The sequence below is a fragment of the Macaca thibetana genome, chromosome 12 (assembly GCF_024542745.1).
Source record: "Macaca thibetana thibetana isolate TM-01 chromosome 12, ASM2454274v1, whole genome shotgun sequence".
NCBI classification, from domain to species: Eukaryota; Metazoa; Chordata; class Mammalia; order Primates; family Cercopithecidae; genus Macaca; species Macaca thibetana.
In genome coordinates this window covers 116,562,023-116,583,770 of record NC_065589.1, presented here as the reverse complement: position 1 = coordinate 116,583,770, position 21,748 = coordinate 116,562,023, and the positions used below count along the sequence as shown (strand labels likewise).

The following is a 21,748-nucleotide window of genomic DNA, read 5'->3' as shown; positions in this document are numbered from 1 at the left end:
TGGGAAAATGATCACTAATCCACAGTAACATGAGGAATGAATGAAGGAGAATGTGCAAAGTGCCTGATGCATACATAGTAGGTGCCAATAAATGTGCTCCTTCTCTCCTTGGTAAAGTTGGCTTCAGGCTAGACTCAGTCACCCTTTCCACAAATATATGTGGAGGGAACAGGCTGGAGCAACATGGTTGGGAGTGGGGAAATGACCCAGGGTGATCAGAAGATAAAAATAGATTTTAACTAACCCGTAAGAACCCAGTGCCGGATAAATGAGAGTTAGCTTCAAAGCAATAGCCTTAGGTGGGTGCACTGTTGTTCCAGAGATGCTGATGCTACACCAAACACTGATGTCAGCCCTTGGATTCTCCCCCCAGGCCAGGCCTGGTGTGATTCCCATGTTGGGGGTGCTAGGGCAGGAGGCGACCTTTTAGGGAGACTGAGTCTCAGGGACAGGAACCACCTGGCAAAGTCACACAGCTACTCAGGGCAAGAGCAGAAGCTGGAGCTTTGATTTCTCCTCTGGAAGTCTCTTCCAACCCGTAAGCCTCTCATCCTTCCTTAGCCTCACATGCTACATTGGAGATAGACTATTCTGCTCTCACCTGAGGCCATGGTTTATTCAAGACTGGCTCAGAATGACTTTGGACTATTTGGACTATTTTCTAAGATAATTAAACCCACCTCAGGAGGAGGAAGCTGGGGATGTCCAAGGGAATGTGCCCAAGCATTTGCCTGGCAGTGGCCAGGCTTGGAGTGGAAGCTGAGTGCACCATGATCACTGCCAAGTGCTAGCATTTGGTTTCTACATCAGCTTCACATAGAGGACAAGGGCCAGCCATCTTCTGGTGGAAGAAAAGGTCCGAGGCGAATTTTTTTTTTTTTTTTTTTTTTTTTTTTGAGATGGAGTTTTGCTTTTGTTGCCCAGGCTGGAGTGCAACGGCAGGATCTCAGCTCACCGCAACCTCTGCCTCTCTGGTCCAAGTGATTCTCCTGCCTTAGCCTTCAGAGTAGCTGGGATTACAGGCATGCACCACCGTGCTCAGTTAATTTTGTATTTTTAGTAGAGACAGGGTTTCATCATGTTGGTCAGGCTGGTCTCGAACTTCCAACCTCAGGTGATCTGCCCGCCTCGGCCTCCCAAAGTGTTTAGATTACAGGCGTGAGCCACTGCGCCCGGCCACGAATATTCTTGTATTGGGAGCCTTGGGCTTTTAGAGTGACACTTAGCTGAGACTAAGTCGCCCAAAGGTGACCCCAAAGGTTGGTGGGGTGCTCTAGGTGAGCATGCTTAAGAGTTTGGAGTCCTTAGTCTAGGTTTGTGAAAGATTTCTAGAAGCGAGATTTATTCAATTATAAAGAAATTACTAAGGAGGGTTTTCAGAAACTCCTTCCCGCTGGGCCTCACAGGACTCTCCTGGACTCGTTGGGTTGAGGTTTGATCCTCTTTGCAGGCGGGGGGATGGATTAGGTGACCCCAGAGGAGCCCTGCTGACACCTGGATTCCAGCTGCTTTCGTGGCCATGTGGGGGTGGCTATGTGCGCCCCGACACGGCGCGCGTGGGTGTCTGTGTGTGTTGTCGGTGGGAGGCGCGTGAGCGTGGCGGCAGGTGGGTGTGTCTGATGCGCCCCGGCTTGGGGCCGCGCCCGCTGCGCCCACTTGTGGCTCCGCCCGATAGGAGGCTGATGACATGAGGGCGCCGTCTCCCGAGTGATGGCAGCGCGCGCTGCCTCGCCGCCTCCGCCGCTCAGCCCTGGACTCCTTACGTCAGGGTAGCTGGGTCCCCCCTCCGCGCGGGAGACAGCGAACAGCTAGAGAGCACAGCAGAGCGCGCCGCGGAGCCGGGGCGCCCTCACTGCGCGAGGAGCCCAGCCGAACCCAGCGGAGCGGAGCGGGGCAGGAGGCAGCGCCGCGGAGCCAGCGCCGGACGCCGCAAGCAGACTCCCCGACCAGCGCAAGCATTCCCCGGCCGGCGCCGGAGCCGCGGGGCGCCGGGCTTGTCTTGTGTGCCCCACGCCATGCGCGCCGGGGTCCGCGGCTCTTCCGAGCAGCCCCAGCGCGGTGGGCCCAGGCGCCGAGGTCCCGGCGCCTCTCGCTGAAGTAGTTGGGTGGCCGGGGCGGGGGGTCGCCACGTCGGGGGCGCGGCCAGGACCCGCGGAGCCGGCCCCCGAGCACGGGGAGCGGGGCCGCCCGCGCCGCCCCACCATTACCTCCCCGGGCGGCAAGGAGGAGCTGGTGGCGGTCGCCTCCCGGCTGTGGCAGCGGCGGCGGCGTGCCTGCCTGGCGGCCGTCGGCGTACTCCTGGCCATGGCGCTCGGGCTGCTCATCGCCGTGCCGCTGCTGCTGCAGGCGGCGCCCCCAGGCGCCGCGCATTACGAGATGATGGGTACCTGCCGCATGATCTGCGACCCTTACACTGCCGCACCCGGCGGGGGGCCCGCGGGCGCAAAGGCGCAGCCTCCCGGACCCAGCACAGCCGCCCTGGAAGTCATGCAGGACCTCAGTGCTAACCCTCCGCCTCCCTTCATCCAGGGACCCAAGGGCGACCCGGGGCGACCGGGCAAGCCAGGGCCGCGGGGGCCCCCTGGAGAGCCGGGCCCACCTGGACCCAGGGGCCCTCCGGGAGAGAAGGGCGACTCGGGGCGGCCCGGGCTGCCAGGGCTGCAACTGACGGCGGGCACGGCCGGTGGCGTCGGGGTGGTGGGCGGCGGGGCCGGGGGAGCTGGCGACTCCGAGGGTGAAGTGACCAGTGCGCTGAGCGCCACCTTCAGCGGCCCCAAGATCGCCTTCTATGTGGGTCTCAAGAGCCCCCACGAAGGCTATGAGGTGCTGAAGTTCGACGACGTTGTCACCAACCTCGGCAATCACTATGACCCCACCACAGGCAAATTCAGCTGCCAGGTGCGCGGCATCTACTTCTTCACCTACCACATCCTCATGCGCGGCGGCGACGGCACCAGCATGTGGGCGGACCTCTGCAAGAACGGGCAGGTCAGTGACCCCTACCCTCCCCGGCCCCGCAAACCCTCGCCCGCGCCCTGAACCTCCCAGGGAACCAGCCTCCTTTCTCTCCACCCGCGGGCTACCGAGCGAGCGAGCCCCGGGAAGGAACGCGCCTCGGTGCCACAGCGTCTCAGCTTCCCAATGCACCGAGGCCGCGCTCACCAGGACATAGAGCCAAATGTTGGGCCTTGAGAGCCCAGAGACCCCCATACCTAAACTGCACTCCTTGGCCACTTGCGTCCCTGCCTGCCTCTCTGTGGGCTTCTTGGAAACCCCAGTTCTTTAGTTCCCTCCAGGTCGCCCCTTTGCCCTGAAGCCTCCTCTCCTCTTGGCCCTGGCCCCTGGCTCCCACCCGTCCACTCTGGGTCATTGTTCATGAAGCTTCCCCTCTCCCTCTTTCCCAGACTTGTCGGCGCGAGGAGGAGGGGGGACCGGGAAGGAGTTGGCTAAGTTGGAGAGACAGCATGGAGCTGGGGTGGGAGTGTGGACCCTGAAGCAGCAGGCGGGAAGCCCGTGCGTGGCGAGCCTGGTGTGGGCTGAGCAAGGGCGAGGGAAGAGGTGCCCCGGCTCACCCGCTCCTACCGCTTGCCCCCAGGTCCGGGCCAGCGCCATTGCACAGGACGCCGACCAGAACTACGACTACGCCAGTAACAGCGTGGTGCTGCACTTGGATTCAGGGGACGAAGTGTATGTGAAGCTGGATGGCGGGAAGGCTCACGGAGGCAATAATAACAAGTACAGCACGTTCTCGGGCTTTCTTCTGTACCCGGATTAGGGGCGCGGGAGGTGCGAGGTGGGGTGGCTGCAGGCCGCCCGGTCTCTGCCCGGGCGCGGCTGCTTGGCAAAGGCCACTCTCGATTCATGACACTTCCCGGCATCTCCGTTGGAAAACACACATCCTTGCCTCCTCCCTGCCCGCTCCTGGCCTCAGTGCATCTGCGACCCACCACGCTCAGGGCTGTGCTCCTGGTCTCCATCCCTATCCCGGCGAGGGAGGAAGGGACACCCAGTCCTTGAGGCGGCGGCACAGACTTTGCAAATCTGATTAGACTGGACAGGCCAGGCCGGGAGTCTGCCCTCCTCAGACCGCCTCCTCCCAGGGCCTAGAAGCGGAGGGCTCCGGGCCCTGGCCAGGGAGGTAGGCCAGAGAGAGCGCGGGCTTCCTGGGGCGTCCTTCTTTGTGACCCGAAATACTTGTGCAGATTTCCCTGTCTGTCAGCCAAAACCCCACCCACAGCAGAATTCCAGCAAACAGAAAATTCACCTCTCCACACCGCACTCCCCCCTGACTCAGACTCACCGCGATGCATTAAATTATGTTTTTAGACTATGGGTTCTGTTGTCTCTATGTCGGCATATCCTGGGCCAGGGCTCCAGATGTCCGCCTTGGCATAATGACCTTATCTGGGCCCAGGATAGGCCCATCTATGACCTGCTCCCCAGCCACTGTTATGTCCCTGCCACCAGGAGTGGCCGAAAAGACGTGGGGGTAATGGGAGCTGCATCCCACCCTTCCCAGAAGCTCTCCCCAGGCTGCAGCCCTGAGCTGGAGAGGCCTGGGGTGGGGTTGGGAGGAGGGGAGGAGGCGGGGAAGGGCATCAGGGAGAGTAAGAGGAAGGCAGGAGAGGAATGATTGGGTCTCCAGTCTTGGGCAACCTGGGCAACTTTGTCCTCCCGGAGTTGTGGGAGGAAGTCAGAGGGGAGGGGCTTCTGGGGAAGGAAGGGGAAGAGAAGGCATCTATGGGAAATGGGAGGCGTGAGTGACACTTGCCAGGGAGGGATCTGTGGGATGTTTGGCTCCTAAGAGGAAGTGCAGAAGGTCCCTAGCAGACACACACCCACTCGAGCAGATGGTTCACTAAGCACAGGCCCATTTACTTACAGCCGCCAGGGCCACAGCTCTCCAGAGAGCTGGTAAACTGAGGCAATTCCACAGATCATCCAACTCGCTGAACTTCCCCAGGGCTGTGTGGTGAGGTGGACACTCTTCTTCGGGGAGGGACGCTTCTTTCCTGCCGGCTTCCCTTCCCTTATGCATGCGATGTGGGGTGCCTGCTCACACGAGTTAGGAAAACACCCTGCATGGTTTTGATTTTTTTCTTTTTACTTTTTTTTGTTGTCAGATCACTGAGTTACAACAAAGTTATGTACAAAATAACCAGTCAGCTACTGGCAATCTGCTAGTGCTTACTGAGGTCATTTTGACAGGTTGTGTGAAAAGAAATGTGTGAGTATGCACAAAAAGGCAGCCCCAGGGTGTGTGTATTTGTGTAAGGCTGGAGCTACGTGTGTGTGTGTGCATGTGTGTGTGTATCTCCTATGTGGATATAATGTTGTGATTGTCCTCACGTAATCCACATTATACATGTACACACACTTGTATTCATACGTCCATGTCAATGTGGTGTGTGACAATGTTCATGCTGCATTTCTGGCCCCAAATTGCTTTGTGCTCAACTTTAGTTCCTGGAGAATGCTGAAAGCTGTGATTCCCATTTAAAAGACAATTATACCCCCTGCCTTGAGTCCTGTTGCTGTCGCTATTCCTTTTTGCTTTTACTTGAGTAATGTTTTATTGTCATTCTTTTGAATATGAGCAATGATTATGTCTGCTTTGAGTCCAGGGATAAAGTACTCAAAGAGAATGGGAGGAAACATACATGTACATACTGCCATCCCTTCCCCCAGTTCCAGACCTAGTAATCCCAACCCCAATTCCCCACCCCACCCCACTCCTGCTGATTGTGGATCCCTAACCCAGCTGAGCCCAGGAACTGGGGAGGGCAGAGTCAGGCCCATCTACAGTTGCATAGGTATCAATTTCTGATGCTTTGTTGATTGTATCATCCAGAAATGCGATTAAAACCAAATGTCTGAGACCCAAATGAAGTCTAATTGCTATGGATCTGCAATCCCCAGCGGGCACCTAATCCTTTTTGACTTATTCCTCCCCTTCCTCCGATGAGATGGAGCTTAGACACAAAGCCCTTGGTTTAAATTTCAAAAATTAAAATTGACATGCAGTGGTGGCTTTCCTGGGAGCGGGAGGAATTTCTAAGGAGGTGCCCGAACCCAGCTTTATCCTCTGCATTAAGAAGCAATTTGTACTTCTAACAAAACCTCTACCACTCCCCTTTGGCAGAAGGGCAGTGGAGATGCCTTGCCTGGGTCTGACTGTTCACAATACTTAGACAAATTTGAATCTGAGATTCCTCCATCTGTATTCCCTGGTGTAGCCGGGGCTTCTTGCAATTCTAATGCCCGGGCTGCCGGAGGTGCTGCCAGAGGTGTCAGTTGCTAAGAGGATGATGGATTGATAAGGTGGTGGATGGGAGGTACAGCGTGGCAGGAGCTAGCAAGCTCAGAAACAGTCTCTCTGCATATGCACACTTTCCAGGTCACAGGCAGGCCCCTCATGGCCCACCGAGGTCCATGACACCATCATCTGTCCAGAGGACTCTACCGGAAGGGGGCAGGGTGGACTGGGGAGGCAGGCCTCCCACCATTGTCACCGTCATGGTGCCGTCAGTCTTGGGGTGCATGAAACCTTTTGCACTAGACACTTACCCTTGTCTCCAGTAGAGTAGGGACTTACTATCAATTATAATCATAATATATCAGTTTAATTTCCTAATTGCTTTTGAGTTCCTTTTCTAATTATGTTCTTGGGTTGGGATTATCATACTGGCATCACCCTGGAAGTTGGAGATATATTATTCTGTCCATTTGAGAGGCAGAGAAATTGGGGCTTAGAGAGGTCCATGACTTGCCCAAGTGCACAAAGCTTATAAGAGTCTGAGCTGCAACTTGAACTCAGACCTACAGACTATGCCCCTGTTTGCCTGCACAGAAGGGGCAGGTCCACCTCCCAGCGTTCTCAGGCCTTTGAGAGTAGAGCACATAGGTGGGGCACACTTCCCACCCCTTCCTCTGATGTAGGACATGGCAGCATCCTCCAGAGGGACAGATGAGAGCAGCCAGCTTCTTCTTTGGCCCAGGTAGCCCCCCAAGAGAGCACCCCAGACAGAGGTTCCCTCTCCTGAGGAATTTGTCTGAAAAGCCTGGCCAGTGCTGATGGCCCATTGGAGTCTTAGGTCACCAACTCCAAATGCTCCATTCGGACCTGTCTGTCTTGACCAGCAGCTCCTCTCCTCTCCAGTCCCTCTCCTCAGGGTCTGCTGACCACTTTCTCCTAGAACAACTCTCCCTTGTCCCCTCTGGGTGGCACTGGGGAAGGGGCCATCCCGCAGGTGTAGTTTAGTGAAGCGAGTATTGGCTACCTCTGATTGGTAGGAGAGCACTTCCCCATTCCCAAAGCCGGCATCTCTGCTACTATCATTTTCAGGACTGCCTAAGTGCATGAGATACACACCTGGCCCTGGAAATCCTGATAGAAGTTATTCCTTCTGCTACCTTTCTCTCCTATCTGTGTGAGCAGATGGCTGTTTTGGGCATCCCAGACAAAACATCCAAGTCCCCCTCTGCATCAGGCTATGATGCCACCAGAGGGGCCACTGCCACAGACTCATTGCTCCAGACTTCTCTGATCATGCAGTTCTACTGGTTAAACAGTTTTTGAGCACTCACAACCAATATATTTAGTTAACTTATGAATCATTTATGTATACCATTGTCAATCTATACTTTTACATTCTTCCATCTGTTTGTATTTACGTTCATCAAAGGACCTGCACATTCAAGTCAGTATCTATGTTCCAACTGGTTAACCAAGTTTGGAAACCAGTTTCCTTTCATTGGAGCAAAAACAGACTAGGGTTAATTCAAGGGCTGTTTCCCTTCAGCTTGGCATTTCCCAGAATCTTAGGCCTGCAGAGATGTTCTTTTCTGAGTCACAGGTGAGCCTGAGTACTTTAATGCTTGGAGTGCACAGTTTCAGTTTACGTTTTAAGAATTTATAATGCATGATTCCTCTCTCCTTTTTTAGACTGAAAATAAATAAAGCTAAAGTTCCCAGGTTTTCTTCTTACACCTGATTTTGGAGACTGATGTTGGCATTGGTGCCAATTCAGTATCAGGATGGGCCCAGCAGGGTGGGGTCCCTCTGGAGCCCCTCTGAATATCAGGGAGGACAAACTCGGCAGATGGAAAAGAGGAATTTTGGGGGAATGTTTTGGTCTCTTGTTATTGCTATATTCTAATTCCCCTCCATGAAGGAGCATGGATCATAGCAGCAATTGAAGCACATAATATGAGAACTAGTTTAAAGCATTTTATCATACTAATTTCAAAAATACACACCAGTACATGGAATAGTGTGATGAGCCACATGGGCCTGTCCTCTGCTCAACAATTACCTCTGCTGGCAAAGTATAAAAAGATGAGTTTTGATTTTTAAAGACCTCACCATGCGTTAGGAATTGGTGCTAGGGCACATTGTGTCCTCCCAACACCTTATGAAATAGGTATGACTATTAGCCCCATTTTACAGATGAGGAAACTGAGACTCAGAGATGTGAAGTGACTATTCCAAAGTAAGGGCCAGGACTGGTGCCAAGGTCTGTGTGACCCCAGAGCCCAAGCCCTTTAGGGAATATGGGTGGAGCAGGGAGGCGAGACCTTAAAAAGACAAACGACAATGAGGGTGCATTTCTAGAAAGAAGATTCCCCATCAAGCACTCTGTGGGTGAAGCCACTGCTCAAGGGTTTTTCTGGAGGCCTTGAAAGGAAGTGCCCCCCTTTCCTAACTTTGCAATCCATTGGTTCCTGGCTTCTTGCTCTCCATTTCTTACTGTTCCGTGTGCCAGTCATGCTCTTTCCTCTACTTGGAACCCTCTTCTCCAGGTTAGCTCTCACTCCTTCAGGGCTCAGCTGGCACATGATTTCCAGCAGTTCCTCCACAACTCTGGTGCTCCATGGCTTCTCTTCTCCCCACCCTGGGTGCGAGAGAACCCTACTGAGAGCTTCTCTGCATGGCAGTTATGACACTGTTGTAATCCTGTGTCAGGTGGTCTGTCTTCCCCATGGACTGTAGGCTTCACAAGGGCGCTACCTGGTGTCCATGTGGGCCACCAGGGAATATTCCCTGCCCCCAGCACTTCAAATGGTGCCTGGCACATAGTAGGTGCTCAATAAATAGTTTCAGAATGGATGGATAGAGGGATGGAGGCATCCTGGGGGATCCTGAGAAGGTAAATCTTGAAAATATTTTTGCTTCACAGTGGGATCATAGGAGGTTGTCCTGGCAAGCTGAATCACTGCTTTTTGACCAATGAGTCTCCATCTATCCCCTACTCTCACCCCCAACCCCGAGTATTTAAGGTTTGGGTGAAAGGGGACAGATATGTGCAAATGTGCATTTATGACCACCTTTGGGTCCCTGGTTACACCTTTAGGAATTACCAAAACCTTCTAATTGACACAAGCTTATGACCACTGCCATACTGCAGCCTCTGGGCTGCTTTAGGCTCCTCCTTGGGGCCTTGGGGATGACCCTCTGTATTCTGGAGCTGCTTGGGCAGTAGCCTCATTTCCAGTGGGTCCCTTGATTGGTGCTTTTGCTGTGAGGATTCTTTCATTTTCTTCAAATGAAAAACATCTTTTGAAAAATTGTTGACATAGTATGCACTAGCAAAAAATGCAAACAACATAGAGAAATATAAAACAGAAAGCAAAAATTCCCTCTCCCTTACTGCAATCTCCTTCCCCAGAGATAATTGGTTAACAGCTTGATTTGTATTCTTTCAGACTTTTAGAATGCCCCTGTGTGTGGCTCTGAACACGCAGAGTATAAAACTCGAAGCACTGCTCCACACCTGGTTCCCCCTTCGTGCTCACTCTTGGACAACTCAGCGGTGCGTGCAGAGCCCCTGTTTGTTTTGACCGAGGTGCATTCATTGTACTGTTGATGATGACCTTTAATTGGTGAAACAAATCTTCCACCACTGGGCCTATAAGCTGCTTCCAGCATTCCCTGGTCCAGAGGAAGAAGAGTCTCTGCTGATAGCTTCCTCTTTCACTTACGGATTCTGCCCTCATGTGGGAAAGTCCTACTTTATTTCCAAATCAGTATAAACAAAGTCTTTATCCATTTTACAGATGATTCTGCCCTTGATTTCTACCTTGTGTATTTCCTACACTCAGTAACCCCTCTTCTAGAATTGAGTGAATTAAAGAAAGATAGACTCCAGCCAGTCCAGTGTTGCCTCTGTTGGCACAGGGAGAAGGAAGGGCACTCCTGGGGGTTGTATGTGTGTGGTGTGTGTGGGGTGGCTGCAGTTAGGGAGGAGCCCAATATGCTTACAGAATGAGGTATCTACCCCCCCACCCCACTCCACACACCTGGCTGCTGCCTATGCTGAAGCCTTGTTAAAGATGCAATTATATCCGAGGGAGGGTGGAGGCAACTGGAGGCAGGCACCCTGACTGTCCTCAGGATTTCCTAGGAAGAGTGCCACCCTTGATTTGGCTCTTGGGCGACTGATTGGCAGAGCTGTGCTTCTTGGTGGTGGTATCTGCTTGCCCAGGAACTCAGCTCCCACTTGGCTCCTCAGCTGTGTCCCCAGGTCCCCATGCTTGAGTTTTGCAGAATGGCTCTGTTTCCCTCTTCTTTCCTCTCTTTACCTCCAGTTCCTGTGTCCAGGGCAGGGCTCTGATACCTCTTCCCTGCTGCACTGTGCCTGACAGTGGGGGAAGGAGACAGGGAAGGGCCGGATGTTCTGCTCTGATGCCTGGTAACTCCAGGCCAGCTGAAGAGACTGACGCAGACACCAGGATGCCAGGCCACACTGGTCATCTGATGTGTGCTCTGCAACCAGACTGAACAGTGGGCAGGAGCGGAGTGCACCAAAATAGCCCAGCCCTTTAAAAGCAACCGGGTCACAATGCAGAGTAAAGAGAGGAGACGAAAAGTGATTGTAACCCTTTAAACATTTTTGAACTGAGTCCTTTATCTGTGTTGTCTTGCTTAATCTCAACAATGGAGAAAAGTGAGATGCAGCAAGTTAAATATCTCAACAGTTCTCTCAGTCACCCTGTGAGAGGATCAAAACTGAGGCACAGGGAGGGCAAGTGATTTGCTGAAGATCACACAGCAAAGGAGAGCCTGAAGATTGAAGCCCAGGTCTGTCTGACGTCAAAGGTCCTGCTTTTAGTAATCCAATTCTCTGTCTTCCCTAACAGCCTGCTGGTTATCTGAGGCTTGTCATAGAACCTCTCTGAGCCATGGTTTCCTCTTCTTCTTTTTGTAGAGATGAATTCTTGCTATGTTGTCTAAGTTGGCCTCGAACTCCTGGCCTTAAGCAATCCTCCCACCTTGGTCTCCTAAGTTGTTGGGATTACAGGCATGAGCCACCTGGTACAGGTTTCCTTTTCTGTAAAATGCTACCTATTCTACAAGACTAATGTGAAGAGTGAACGAGCTAATGGATGTCAGCGACGTTACTGGGAAGTGTTCCATAAAAGTTAGTTGTCATCAGCATTTAAACATTTATTTTGAAAGAGTCACTTTGCCAACTATACCACCTGGCTACTTGTCTAAGCTACTGATGTTTTGAGGAACTCAACTATGGTCTTTGAACTTGGTGGGTTCAAATCCACCTTTACCATGAACTAGCTCTGCAAACCATTTAACAGACTATTTAACTCGCTGAGCTTCTCTTTTCCCATCTATAATATGGGACCAGTCCTCCTACCACATGGGTAATTGGGAGGATTAATGAGATGTCATAACAGTATGAGATACAGAGTAAGTGCTTGAGACCTGGGGTTAGTAGGTGGTGGTGACAATGAGATAATGATTAGGGATCTCTTCATTTTCTCCCAAGTCGATACATTTCAGAAATCATCAAACTGAGACTTCTTAGAATGAGAAAGGGCAGGATTTTAGTGTCAGTAGCTGGCATTTATGAGCATGCCTGTGTGTTAGGAGACACCAAGGGCATTTTCCGAACATGTCTACAGTCCTTTCAGTAACCCTGTGAGGTGAAGATAAGCGATCATTGTACCCATTTCACAGATGAGGAAGTGAGAGGCCGTTTTCAATGGTGGTTATATATGTCAAAGCCAGAATTCAGCCCAGTGCCCTTCCCACTGTTCGTGCCTTGGTCTCTCACCTACCTACTTCAGCACAGGCTCTCGCAGGTCCCAATACATGTTGGGAATGCATGTGCAACTTAAGCCTGATGACTGTGCAGATCCTGGTGGGGCTCCCTTGTTAAATCTCAAGCTAATAAGCCCCTGCGTAATTGGACCTGGAGCTGTGACTTAAGTCTCAGGGCTCTGCCACATGAATATGCAAACTCCCATTGACGGCCCAGCTCCATCACAGCCTGATTTCAAATTGGCACACACAGCCCAGTGGTTCAGGGCCTCTTGCTATGCATAGCAAGAATGCCCGCTAATCCCGCTAAAGCTCTCGGGTCAGGGTTGGGTAGGGGGGTGTGCTCAGCAGAGCCCATTCAGGAGGGTACATTGAGAGCATGCAGTCCAGGCTGCGGCCTCTTTCAAGACCTGCCCTGCCTCCACGGGATCAATATGGAGCTTACAAGCCTTTGGAAGACTGGTTTCTGTTTTCTTTCCCAGCTCCATGATGCATACCTGGGAAATCCAGATGCTGCTCAAGGGCATGGAATCCAGTGGGAGCCGTCTGGTAGCCTGCAGATTGTGAAAGCCGGCTTTGCCACATGCTTCACTTAAAACCCAATTACCGGGTGTCCACTGTGTGCCCAGCATTGTGGTGGGAGGCATGGTTGTCACTCTCTTGTAGTCTGGTTGGTAACAAGAATAGTAATTATCAATGAAAACAGCAATAGTACTCCCTCCTGTTCGTCAGGTATCCACTGGGAGGTGCCTGTGACTCGCATGCCCTCATTTAAAACTCCTCGAAGTCCTGCAAAATGGATGTTATTCTTCCCATCTCACAGCCCAGGGCACCGAGACTCGAGAAGTTCACTCACTTGTGCTTCAGCTCCACAGCTAAGAAGTGGTGGAGCCTGAGTTGCAGCCCAGGTTTGTGTGGCCACAAAGCCCTTACTTTTTGCACAACAGAGGTGCTGTAGTGTGTCTTGATCCACTCTATGGATACATGGGGAGGGGCTGACCCGATGGCTGATCTGGGCACAGGGAACCTCTATGTGGGAATGAGAGGTCCTGAGAAGGGCTGGGGTGGTCAGGAGGGCTTCCAGGAGGTGGTGACCCATCAGTTGAGGTGTTTGTCATGTAAGTATGGTCATTAAGCTCCTTAGGGAGCTTGCAATGAGGCTAAGCAGACAAGATTCACACACTTTGGAAATCCCTTGGTTTCATATTCATTCTCCAAACAATTGTTGAGTGCCTACATCTACACTGAATGCTCTGACAGGCCCTGGGGTACAAAATATCCTGAGATGAGGCCCAGTCCCACATGAACTCTGTGAAGGACAGGAGCCAGACCAGGGCCCAGGGCAGGGGATATGCCACCCAGAACAAGGAGCAGACAGCACTCCAGAAAGCCACTGAGCCCAGGGTGAAGCCAGGAGAGGAGAAATGAAACGGTGCAGATGCTCCAGCTCTTTGGAGGGGACCAGGAGGCGGTTTGATGCCTGTCTCACAGGGAGGGAACCACACAGCCACAGGCCTGGAGGTGAGCTTGCCTCGGGGAAGGGTTTCCTGGAGCCTTTCTCTCTACACGTGTGTTGGGCTGTGTGCATTGGTGTGCATATGGCATGCACATACATGGAGGGAGATGTTGTGACTTATGTGTGTGACAGGATGGATGTGTTGTGGGAGGGATGTTTGCGTGTGGGATGGTGTGTGTGTGTGTGTGTGGTATGCTGTACCTATGGGGACACAGCAGTGTCAATTGCAATGGTTGTATATCTGGCTCAGAACACTCTTGGGAGTGTTTGGGCCCTTCTTGCCTCTCACTAGAAAGATAGAAGAGCTTTATACCATTGATTGGTTCCCCTTTTCCCAACTCCCTGCCTCCAACACACAAGAAACTTCATTGCTGACTCTCTTTGAAGTGTGTTTGGAGTTTGTATTTGGGGTGGAGTCAGATGGGGGTGGGAGGTGTCCAGGGCTGAGGGCTGAATGATGGGGGAGGGAGAGATTGGGGAGAAGAAACATCTCAGGGCAGGAGCTGGAAGTGGAACATCCTGAGTTGCCTAAAAGACCCCAAATAATGGTGTTCCAGAATCGCGGATGCAGATACCTACACTACACATACAACAGCAACAACTTAACATTGTAATACACTCGATTCTTTCTAAAGGGCATCGGCAGCCACTCTCTCCCTCATTTGTAGTGACACGTCAGCCCCCACATTCACCAGCATGTGGAATTACAGATAGCTCTTGCACGCCTTCACAGTGGATTTCTGCAAGGACCGTGGTTGCTGGACATACAATTATAACATCCCCATCTCCACTCAGTAGAGGAGACTGAGGCTAAGACAAATGATGTGACTGGTCCAGGGTCTCGCGGCTGGTTAACAACTCTACTGAGAAAAGCCTCCCAGTCAGTCTTCTCTGCTTTTCAGGGCTTCTGATAGTTCAAAGTGAGGGGTCTGAATGTGGTAAGCATGATGGGGGAACAGAGCAAGCAGATAGATTCCCAACCCTCTGTCAGGCAGTTAGAGTGGATCACTTTCGAGGGTTGTATCCCAGCTCTCCCATAGCATCCTGGATATATTAGCTAGAGCATCCACTCATCCATCCATCCATCCATCCATCCATCCATCCATCCATCCATCCATCCATCCATCCATCCATGCATCCATCCATCCACCCATCCATCCATCCATCCATCCATCCACCCATCCATCATCCATGCAGTCAGTGCACAGCTGTATGCCAGCCCTGTGTAGGTGCTGGGAATGAGATGATCTCTATCCAGAAAGTCTCCCAGTCCAGTGGCAGAGCTTCCAGAAGCCACTGCCCACCTCTTCTTCGCTTTCTCCTAACAGCCACTTTCTAAGAGAGGCAGGCATAGGACTCTCGCCTGGCTCCCCGTGACTGAGCTAGCCCAGCAGCTAGCATGACTGCCTCTGACAGGCCCAGGTGACTGGCATCAGAGAACAAGAAACTCCCCAATGGTGAGGCAGAAATCCTGAGTCAAGCTCAAGAGCTTTCCTACAAATATGAGGGGCCTAGGGATTTGGCTTCTCTCTCGAGGTGCTTCCTGCAAATCCTGCAGGATGGCAAGTCTGGGACTGCACATGTCTCATGCCCTCATGCCTTGAGTTTGTGGCACTGTGTGCCATGTGTAGTGTTTGAGCCCTTGCTTGGCCCCTGGTCACAGGTTGCACCCTCTGCTCGGCTGGCCACCCTCTGGGTGGTACCCTGCCTATGCACCCCCATTTCTGGAGGGACAGTTCACAGCATCTGTACTATAGTCATCACCCACGTTGGGAGGTCTGGATGCAGAGGGAGAAACTTGCATCACAGCAGAGGGCCTGTGTCTTACTCTGTTTCTGCTGCTAAGTAACTCATGATGGGGGCTTCTTGTGGAAATGAACAAGCAAGGCCACCGCCCAGCCTGGTGCATGTGAGGAGGCTGGGTACTTTCCACGCTAAGCTCCAGGACCGGAGGGCCAGCCGTGGGAGCTTGCCTGTGGGATTTGTATTTGTGGAGCTGGCTAACTAGTCCTCACTGCCAGCTGCCTTCTTTCATATCCCTGGGTTAATGGGGCTGCCAAGTTAGGGACCCCATGGTCCAAATCCTCAAACAACAAGTAATTGTTTCCACGGTGTGAGAAGCCAGTGGTTAATGAGGGTTTGCCAGCAGCTGCAGGGGACCAGGGGCTCAGTTAGAGTTTTCCTGATTAACTCTCCTGTGTTCCTATTATGGGAGGGATGGGGCAAAGGAAGTCCGATTGCCATCAAATCATAGTCATCACTCTCAACTGCTTGCTTGGTAAACCTCCATGTCTCCTGGCACAATCACCTCCAAGTCCCAAACCCAGTGGACCGGCCTTTCATGATCTGGCCTTGTTGCCTTCCTGCCCACTGTCTCCCTCCATCCACCTCCGCAGATAAATGGAGATTCTTTTCCTCCCACGAGGAGATTCCTTCTAGCCTCTATGCGGAGCCTGGACTAGGGTAAGGGGCAAAATTTAAGAGGGTGCAAAAAAACCTCTCCAATTAAGATAAATAATTTAATGCAATATTTAAAATATCAAGATTATTGTAACCTAGGACAAAAAAAGTATCCATATTTAATATATTTTTAAAATTTCAGTAGCTTTGGGGGTACAAGTGGATTTTGGTTGTACGGATGAATTGTATAGGGTGGAGTCTGAGATTTTCATGCACCCATCACCCGAGTAGTATACGTTGTACCCAATATGTAGATTTTTATCCTCTCCCCATCCCTCACTCCCCTCTTCTGAGTCTCCGATGTCCATTATACGTATGTCTGTACGCCTTTGCGCACCCATAGCTTAGCTCCCACTTACAAGTGAGAACAGGAGCATTTAGTTTTCCATTCCTGGGTTACTTCAGGGAATATCAATGTTTAAATAAGAATGGCATCAGTCAGGATCCTTCAGAGAGGATGCTTTTTCTTTTCCTGATTTTTTAAAACCACTTTATTGAGGTGTGGGTCTTCTCATTTTATCACAGATGAGCACCGGGTTTTGAGAGAGAAGGGAAGAAAGAGGGTGTAGGGAGCACTAAGAATGTGTTCAAGGTATGGAATAACTGACTGTATTAATCTTGATAAGAGTAACTCTCCCGTTACTAAACATCCCTTGTTTATTGAGCATTTACTCAGTGCCGGGCACCATGTTCCAGAGCTTACACTCATGATCTCATTTTTTTCCTGCAGTGGTAGGTGTGATTATGCTTGTCTCATTGATTTGGAATCTGAAGAACAGAAAGGTTGAGTAGTTTGCCCAGAGACACACAGCTCTGCCAGGTGGAGCTGGAATGCAACTTGGGTCTGACTCTAAGGCCCATGCTCCTCCAAAATATTATATGACTCCCCCGAAAGACAGTTCTATTCTTACCTTTCTCCCTATCCCAATAATGATGCAGACTATAACAATAAGAAACAGGTACTGGATTCTTGCTATGTGGCAGGAACTCTTCCAGGTGCTTTATATGTGTTGTGTATCACGTTTAATCCTTCCAACCACGGCAAAATGATAGGAATTATCCCCGTTTTGTATATGAGAAAACTGAGACACAAAAAGGTTAAGTAACTCGCTAAAGGTCCCAGCAATAGTAAGTGGGAGAACGAAGACACCCTGGTTCCAGAGGAGCTCCTGTCCTCTGGCTGAGCGTGGGATGCTCGGCGCTGAGCTGGACCAGACCTATCCATTGCCCTCGTGCCTGGGGTGGGCAAGACATTACCAATCCCCCCGCCCTGTTCCAGGCCCCGGGGCCTCACACAGTTCCCAGGTGGGAACCCCAGCCGGTGCCTCTCCACCCACTCTTGGACTGGCACTTCAAACAGCGGCCCTTTCCGCCATGCCCACCGTCAACCTCATGGAAACCTGCCAGGTGGACAATGAAGGCATTCAGGGGCTGTTATTTATTTATTTCTCAATAAAGAAACTTCATGAATAGATGGATATTTATTCACCTAATTCACTTTTGCAAATGCAGTGTCCTTCAAAGGATGATTTGTTTGCTGAGTGGGGCTGAGGCGGGAGGTTAAAAATAGCTCCCGGCAGTACCGTATTTCTCAGTAAATCAGTGTCGATAATTTAATAATAAAATTAGTCTTACATCAGGTACCAGATAACGCTCCTTTGACATGCAAATCGAATTTAGCTTCCTACCCAATGTGGGCCATTTGTGAGGCTGCAAAATCGCTAGTCTCCATTTTTGGGGCATACATTTAGAGCCTTTCTTAGGTGGGTCAACAAAAGTGTCTCCAAAACGCCTGTCTCACTAATGTGGTCATTTGTAATATTCACTAAGTTCAAAATGTAGGCAACTGGAAGTCCTCTCACTTCAAAGCTGCCACATACAGCAGGTTGGGAGAAGACATCACACATACCCCTGTCCAGTTTAGGGAGATGACTGTAAATCACTTTGAGTTTGGGGGCTGTCTCTAGAGGCTGTCTCCTCCAGTATGTCTTTTATTTCCTCTTAATAAAACTTTCATGGCCATCTCCAGTGTGCCAGGTCCTGTTGTAAGTTCTGGGGAAGCAGAGATGATTTAGATGCTGCCTTTAAGGAGCTCACGCATGGTCTGCTGGAGGGACAGTTGCATCTAGGGGCATCATGGTGTGAAGGCAAAGGAACATGCACGAACAAGATCTAGGGGAGCACAGCAGAAGGAAGGGCCTACATTATTGTGAAGGAGAGAACATACAACCCAGGACGGCTTGTCCTCAAAAATGAAATCTATACTGGGTTTTGCAGGATAAATAGGAGTCCTATGGGTAATTGAGTAGCAGTTACGGGTACAGGACAGGGCATTTCAGGCAAAAGAAATGGTATATACAAAGTTGTGGAGGCATGAGACTGGGTACCATGCAGAGAAGTTACAATTTTTTTTTGCAGAGAAGTTACATTTTATTTTATTTTTTTTCAGCCAAAGACTACCAAGTGGGAGACGGGAAAGTCCAGTGGGGGCCCTATGGCTTTGTGTGACCTGTGAGAGAGCTGAGATGTTCATTTGAAGGGATGGGGAACCACTGAAGGGTTGGAAGCAGGGGAGGGGTGGGGCTGGGTGTCCTTGCTGAAAGATCTTCAGGACATGGTATGGAGCATCCGTGGGGAAGGGCAGGATGGTTCCCTTCCCCACTAAGGAATGAGCACCGCATTTCCTACAGGGCAAGTGGGATTCTCTGTGAGTGCGGCAGGACACAGGGGCCAAGAAACAAATAGGAACCAACAAACACTGAGGGGAGGAACTGGAGAGGAGGAGCTGCCCCAGAAAGAACTGACAGGGGAATGGGAGCCTCCTACCTGGGCCCGGTGGGTGGGAATTTCAGGCCTCACTCACCCATAGGTATTCAACAAGCCCCTCTATATGTATGACATATGCAGGTTACAAGCCTTTCCCACAGGGGCCATGTGATTTTATCCAGACTACAGCCCTCTGAGATTGGCAGGGTGGGCCCCGTAATTCCCATTTTATAGATGAGAAAACAGAGGCTCAGAGAGGTGATGTGACCTGCTCAAGCCAGAAAATGGCAGACTGGTTACTCCAGATCAAGTCTTGATTTCTAGTCTAGACTCTTTGGGGCATAATTCTCGTTTCAGTGAGTTGAGTACCTATGATGATTCCTATTTTATACATGAGGAATGGGAGACAGAAGGTTAGGGTGACTTGCTCAAGATCATGTAGCTGGCAAGGCCTGAGTTCAATTCTATTGTCCTGAGGCTGACTCATTCATTCATTCATTCATTCATTCATTCAAGGCATTATCTCTGCTGTCCAGCACTACCCACCACTATAGTCTCTTCTCTTCACTCTTCTGGGGCCACTGGCCGCCCTGACATTTCACAGCTAAGCAAGTGCTCTCCTGCTCAGGGCCTGCTCTTGCTGCTGCTCTCTCTGGAATACGCTTTCCCCCAGTATTGCCACCGCTCCCTGCTTTCCCTGCTCACTTTACTCAGGTCTCCACTGACATGGCATCCCCTCAAAAAGGCCTGCCCTCACCTTCTCATGTCTCATAGCACATTCTATCGCTCCATCCCCTTCCCTAGCTTCAGTTTTCTTTACAGCTCTTACTCCCGCACTGCTGTTTCTTCATTTGCTTAATGTCCATCTTCCCCACTAGAGAGTAAGTTCCTGGAGGGCAGGGAGTTTGCATCTACATTTAGCATTTTATTTCCTGTCCAATTGTAGAGGAGACACTTTATAAACGCTTGTGGAGGGGATGCATGTGGAGTGCCCTTGGAGGCATGACGCTGTTCTGGGATATAAGAGGAGCTGTATACACAAGGAGCTGGTTCCCAATGTGTTGGAGATGCAGGCTTGTCAGCCCTCCTCACGTGCCAATGTGACAAAGGTCGGATCAACGTATAGTACGTAAGGGCTTTACTCACAGATTGTGAACACTCGAGTGATTTCAGTGCCACAGTAGCTGGAAGTAAAGGAAGGGAAATTTATGGAGAATTCAGCTATGACAGCTTGACTCACATGTGGTACGCTCAGATATGTTTTAGCATGAACGCATGGCCTAAACAAATGCAGACAGAATTCACGGATTGCACCTCAGAGACCAGAAGATCAACCTTCATTCCAAACACTGTAAAATCTGTTCATGTGTACCGTTCTGGGTCTCAGTTTATCCAGCAACAAAGTGGGTGGGAACTTCCCAGTTTGGTTTAGATCAGGAAGCTTGTTGTTTCTGTCACCACTTTGAAAGGAAGTCAAATTGTCTGGAATTTCCATTTCTTTCTTTTTCCCGTATAATTATCTGTACGGAGAGCTCTAGTTCTCTGTTGGAATGAGTGATACTGGAATCCCCCCAACAATGCTTCCAGAGTCGCTAAGGCCTGGGGCTTGAGGCCCCCTTCTGGCCCCAGAGTCACAGTGGAGGGGAGAAGGAGCCAGCCCAGGCACAGGTAGATTTGCAGTCCTGAGAGCTGGCTCCAGTAAATGCAGTTACATGACAGGTGCATTCTATTCTCTAATAAAAGAGCTTTTAAGAAAAATACAGAAATGCTTAGGAGAAAGTTAAGGGGAAAGAAAGGAAGGCGATGGAATTGTTCACACTCCATCAATGCCTCAGAAGAAGAGCCGGTTTCAATGACGCACTCTTCCAGGTATTGGGATGGCGGGTGTGGAGGGGGGATGCCAGCCTCTCCACCACATACACTGCCCCCACCCTCATGCTAGAAACCTCTGTTCCCAGTCCTCTGCCCAGCTCCATTCAGCATTTCAACTGCCACTCCACTGTCAGCAAGCTCAAAGCAAATGCCTGGATCACCCTCACCCAGCGATGATAGCCAGTTGGCCATATTGTTCAGTTAAGATATTTACGTATTTATTTAAATACTTCCATATTGGTTAGTGAATTGCCACTGCCTTGAGTCACCCCAAAGCTGCCTTGGCCTCTCCTCTAGGACTCCTGGACCACCCTGTGCTGCAGCAGCTAAAGAGTTAACCACTGGCACAGTTGGGGTCCTTGAGATCCCTGCTCCTGCTCTGAGTCTCTTCTGATTGGCCAGTGCCAATGGCCTCAGTTTTCTAAGTACATTGACTATCTCCCCTCTCCTAATTCCTCACTCACGCCCACAACCTGCTCCTCCTCTCCAGTGCACACGATGGCATGCCACCCAGATGCCCAGGGGAAGAGCATGATCCTGTCCCCAGCGCCTTGCATCAGCTCCAAGGCTCCACAAAGGGGGACACCATGCTTACTTGTTTACCTGCCCATGGCAGAATCCACAGCCCACAGCCTGGCACTCAGTGGGTGCCTAAAAAATGACACACTCTAGTGGGTGAATAATGCTCCCAAAGATGTCCATGTCCTTATTCCTGGAAAGCCAGAGCCTGTAAATGTCACTTCATAGGAAAAAAAGGACTTTGCAGTGTGACTAAGTTAAGAATTTGAGTTGAGGAGATTATCCTGGGCTATCCAAGTGGGTACAATACCATCACTAGAATCCTTATAAGAAGGAGGCAGAGGGAGATTTGACACAGAAGAGAAAGCCATGTGACCATGGAGGCAGAGATGAGAGTGAGGCAGCTACGACCTGGGACATTCAGCAAGGAGCAGATACTCCTGTGAAGAAAGCAGCCCTGCGCACACCTGGATTTTAGCCCCATAAAACTCAGTTCAGACTTCTGGCCTCCAGAACTGTAAGAATCAATGTCTATTGTTTTAAGCCACCGAGTTAGT

The 21,748-nt window shown here is 50.9% G+C and overlaps 2 protein-coding genes across 15 annotated transcripts in view; one reads left to right on the top strand and one right to left on the bottom strand.

Moving 5' to 3' along the window:
- Positions 1-21,748, bottom strand: part of DBI (diazepam binding inhibitor, acyl-CoA binding protein) — a 343,175-nt gene that overhangs the window by 209,394 nt on the left and 112,033 nt on the right. The window contains exon 1 of one of the 14 annotated variants that reach the window (XM_050752765.1): positions 15,290-15,299. The exons of 12 other annotated variants lie outside the window; for them this stretch is intronic. The gene's annotated coding sequence lies outside the window, so the exon portion shown is untranslated. Of the gene's footprint in view, positions 1-8,691; positions 8,703-15,289; positions 15,300-21,748 lie in introns of those variants that run through there. One more of the 14 variants, XM_050752759.1, reaches the window with a different exon arrangement.
- On the top strand, positions 1,625-4,325 carry C1QL2 (complement C1q like 2). Its single transcript, XM_050752719.1, has 2 exons — positions 1,625-2,988; positions 3,596-4,325. The coding sequence occupies exons 1-2, from the start codon at positions 2,305-2,307 to the stop codon at positions 3,773-3,775; spliced, it is 864 nt and encodes a 287-aa protein (XP_050608676.1). The 5' UTR covers positions 1,625-2,304; the 3' UTR covers positions 3,776-4,325.

Bases quoted from the DNA above. Each gene is read 5' to 3' on its own strand.
- C1QL2 (XM_050752719.1), top strand. From the start codon at position 2,305: ATGGCGCTCGGGCTGCTCATCGCCGTGCCGCTGCTGCTGCAGGCGGCG. The intron at 2,989-3,595 runs GTCAGTGACCCC...GCTTGCCCCCAG, and splicing joins ACCTCTGCAAGAACGGGCAG to GTCCGGGCCAGCGCCATTGC.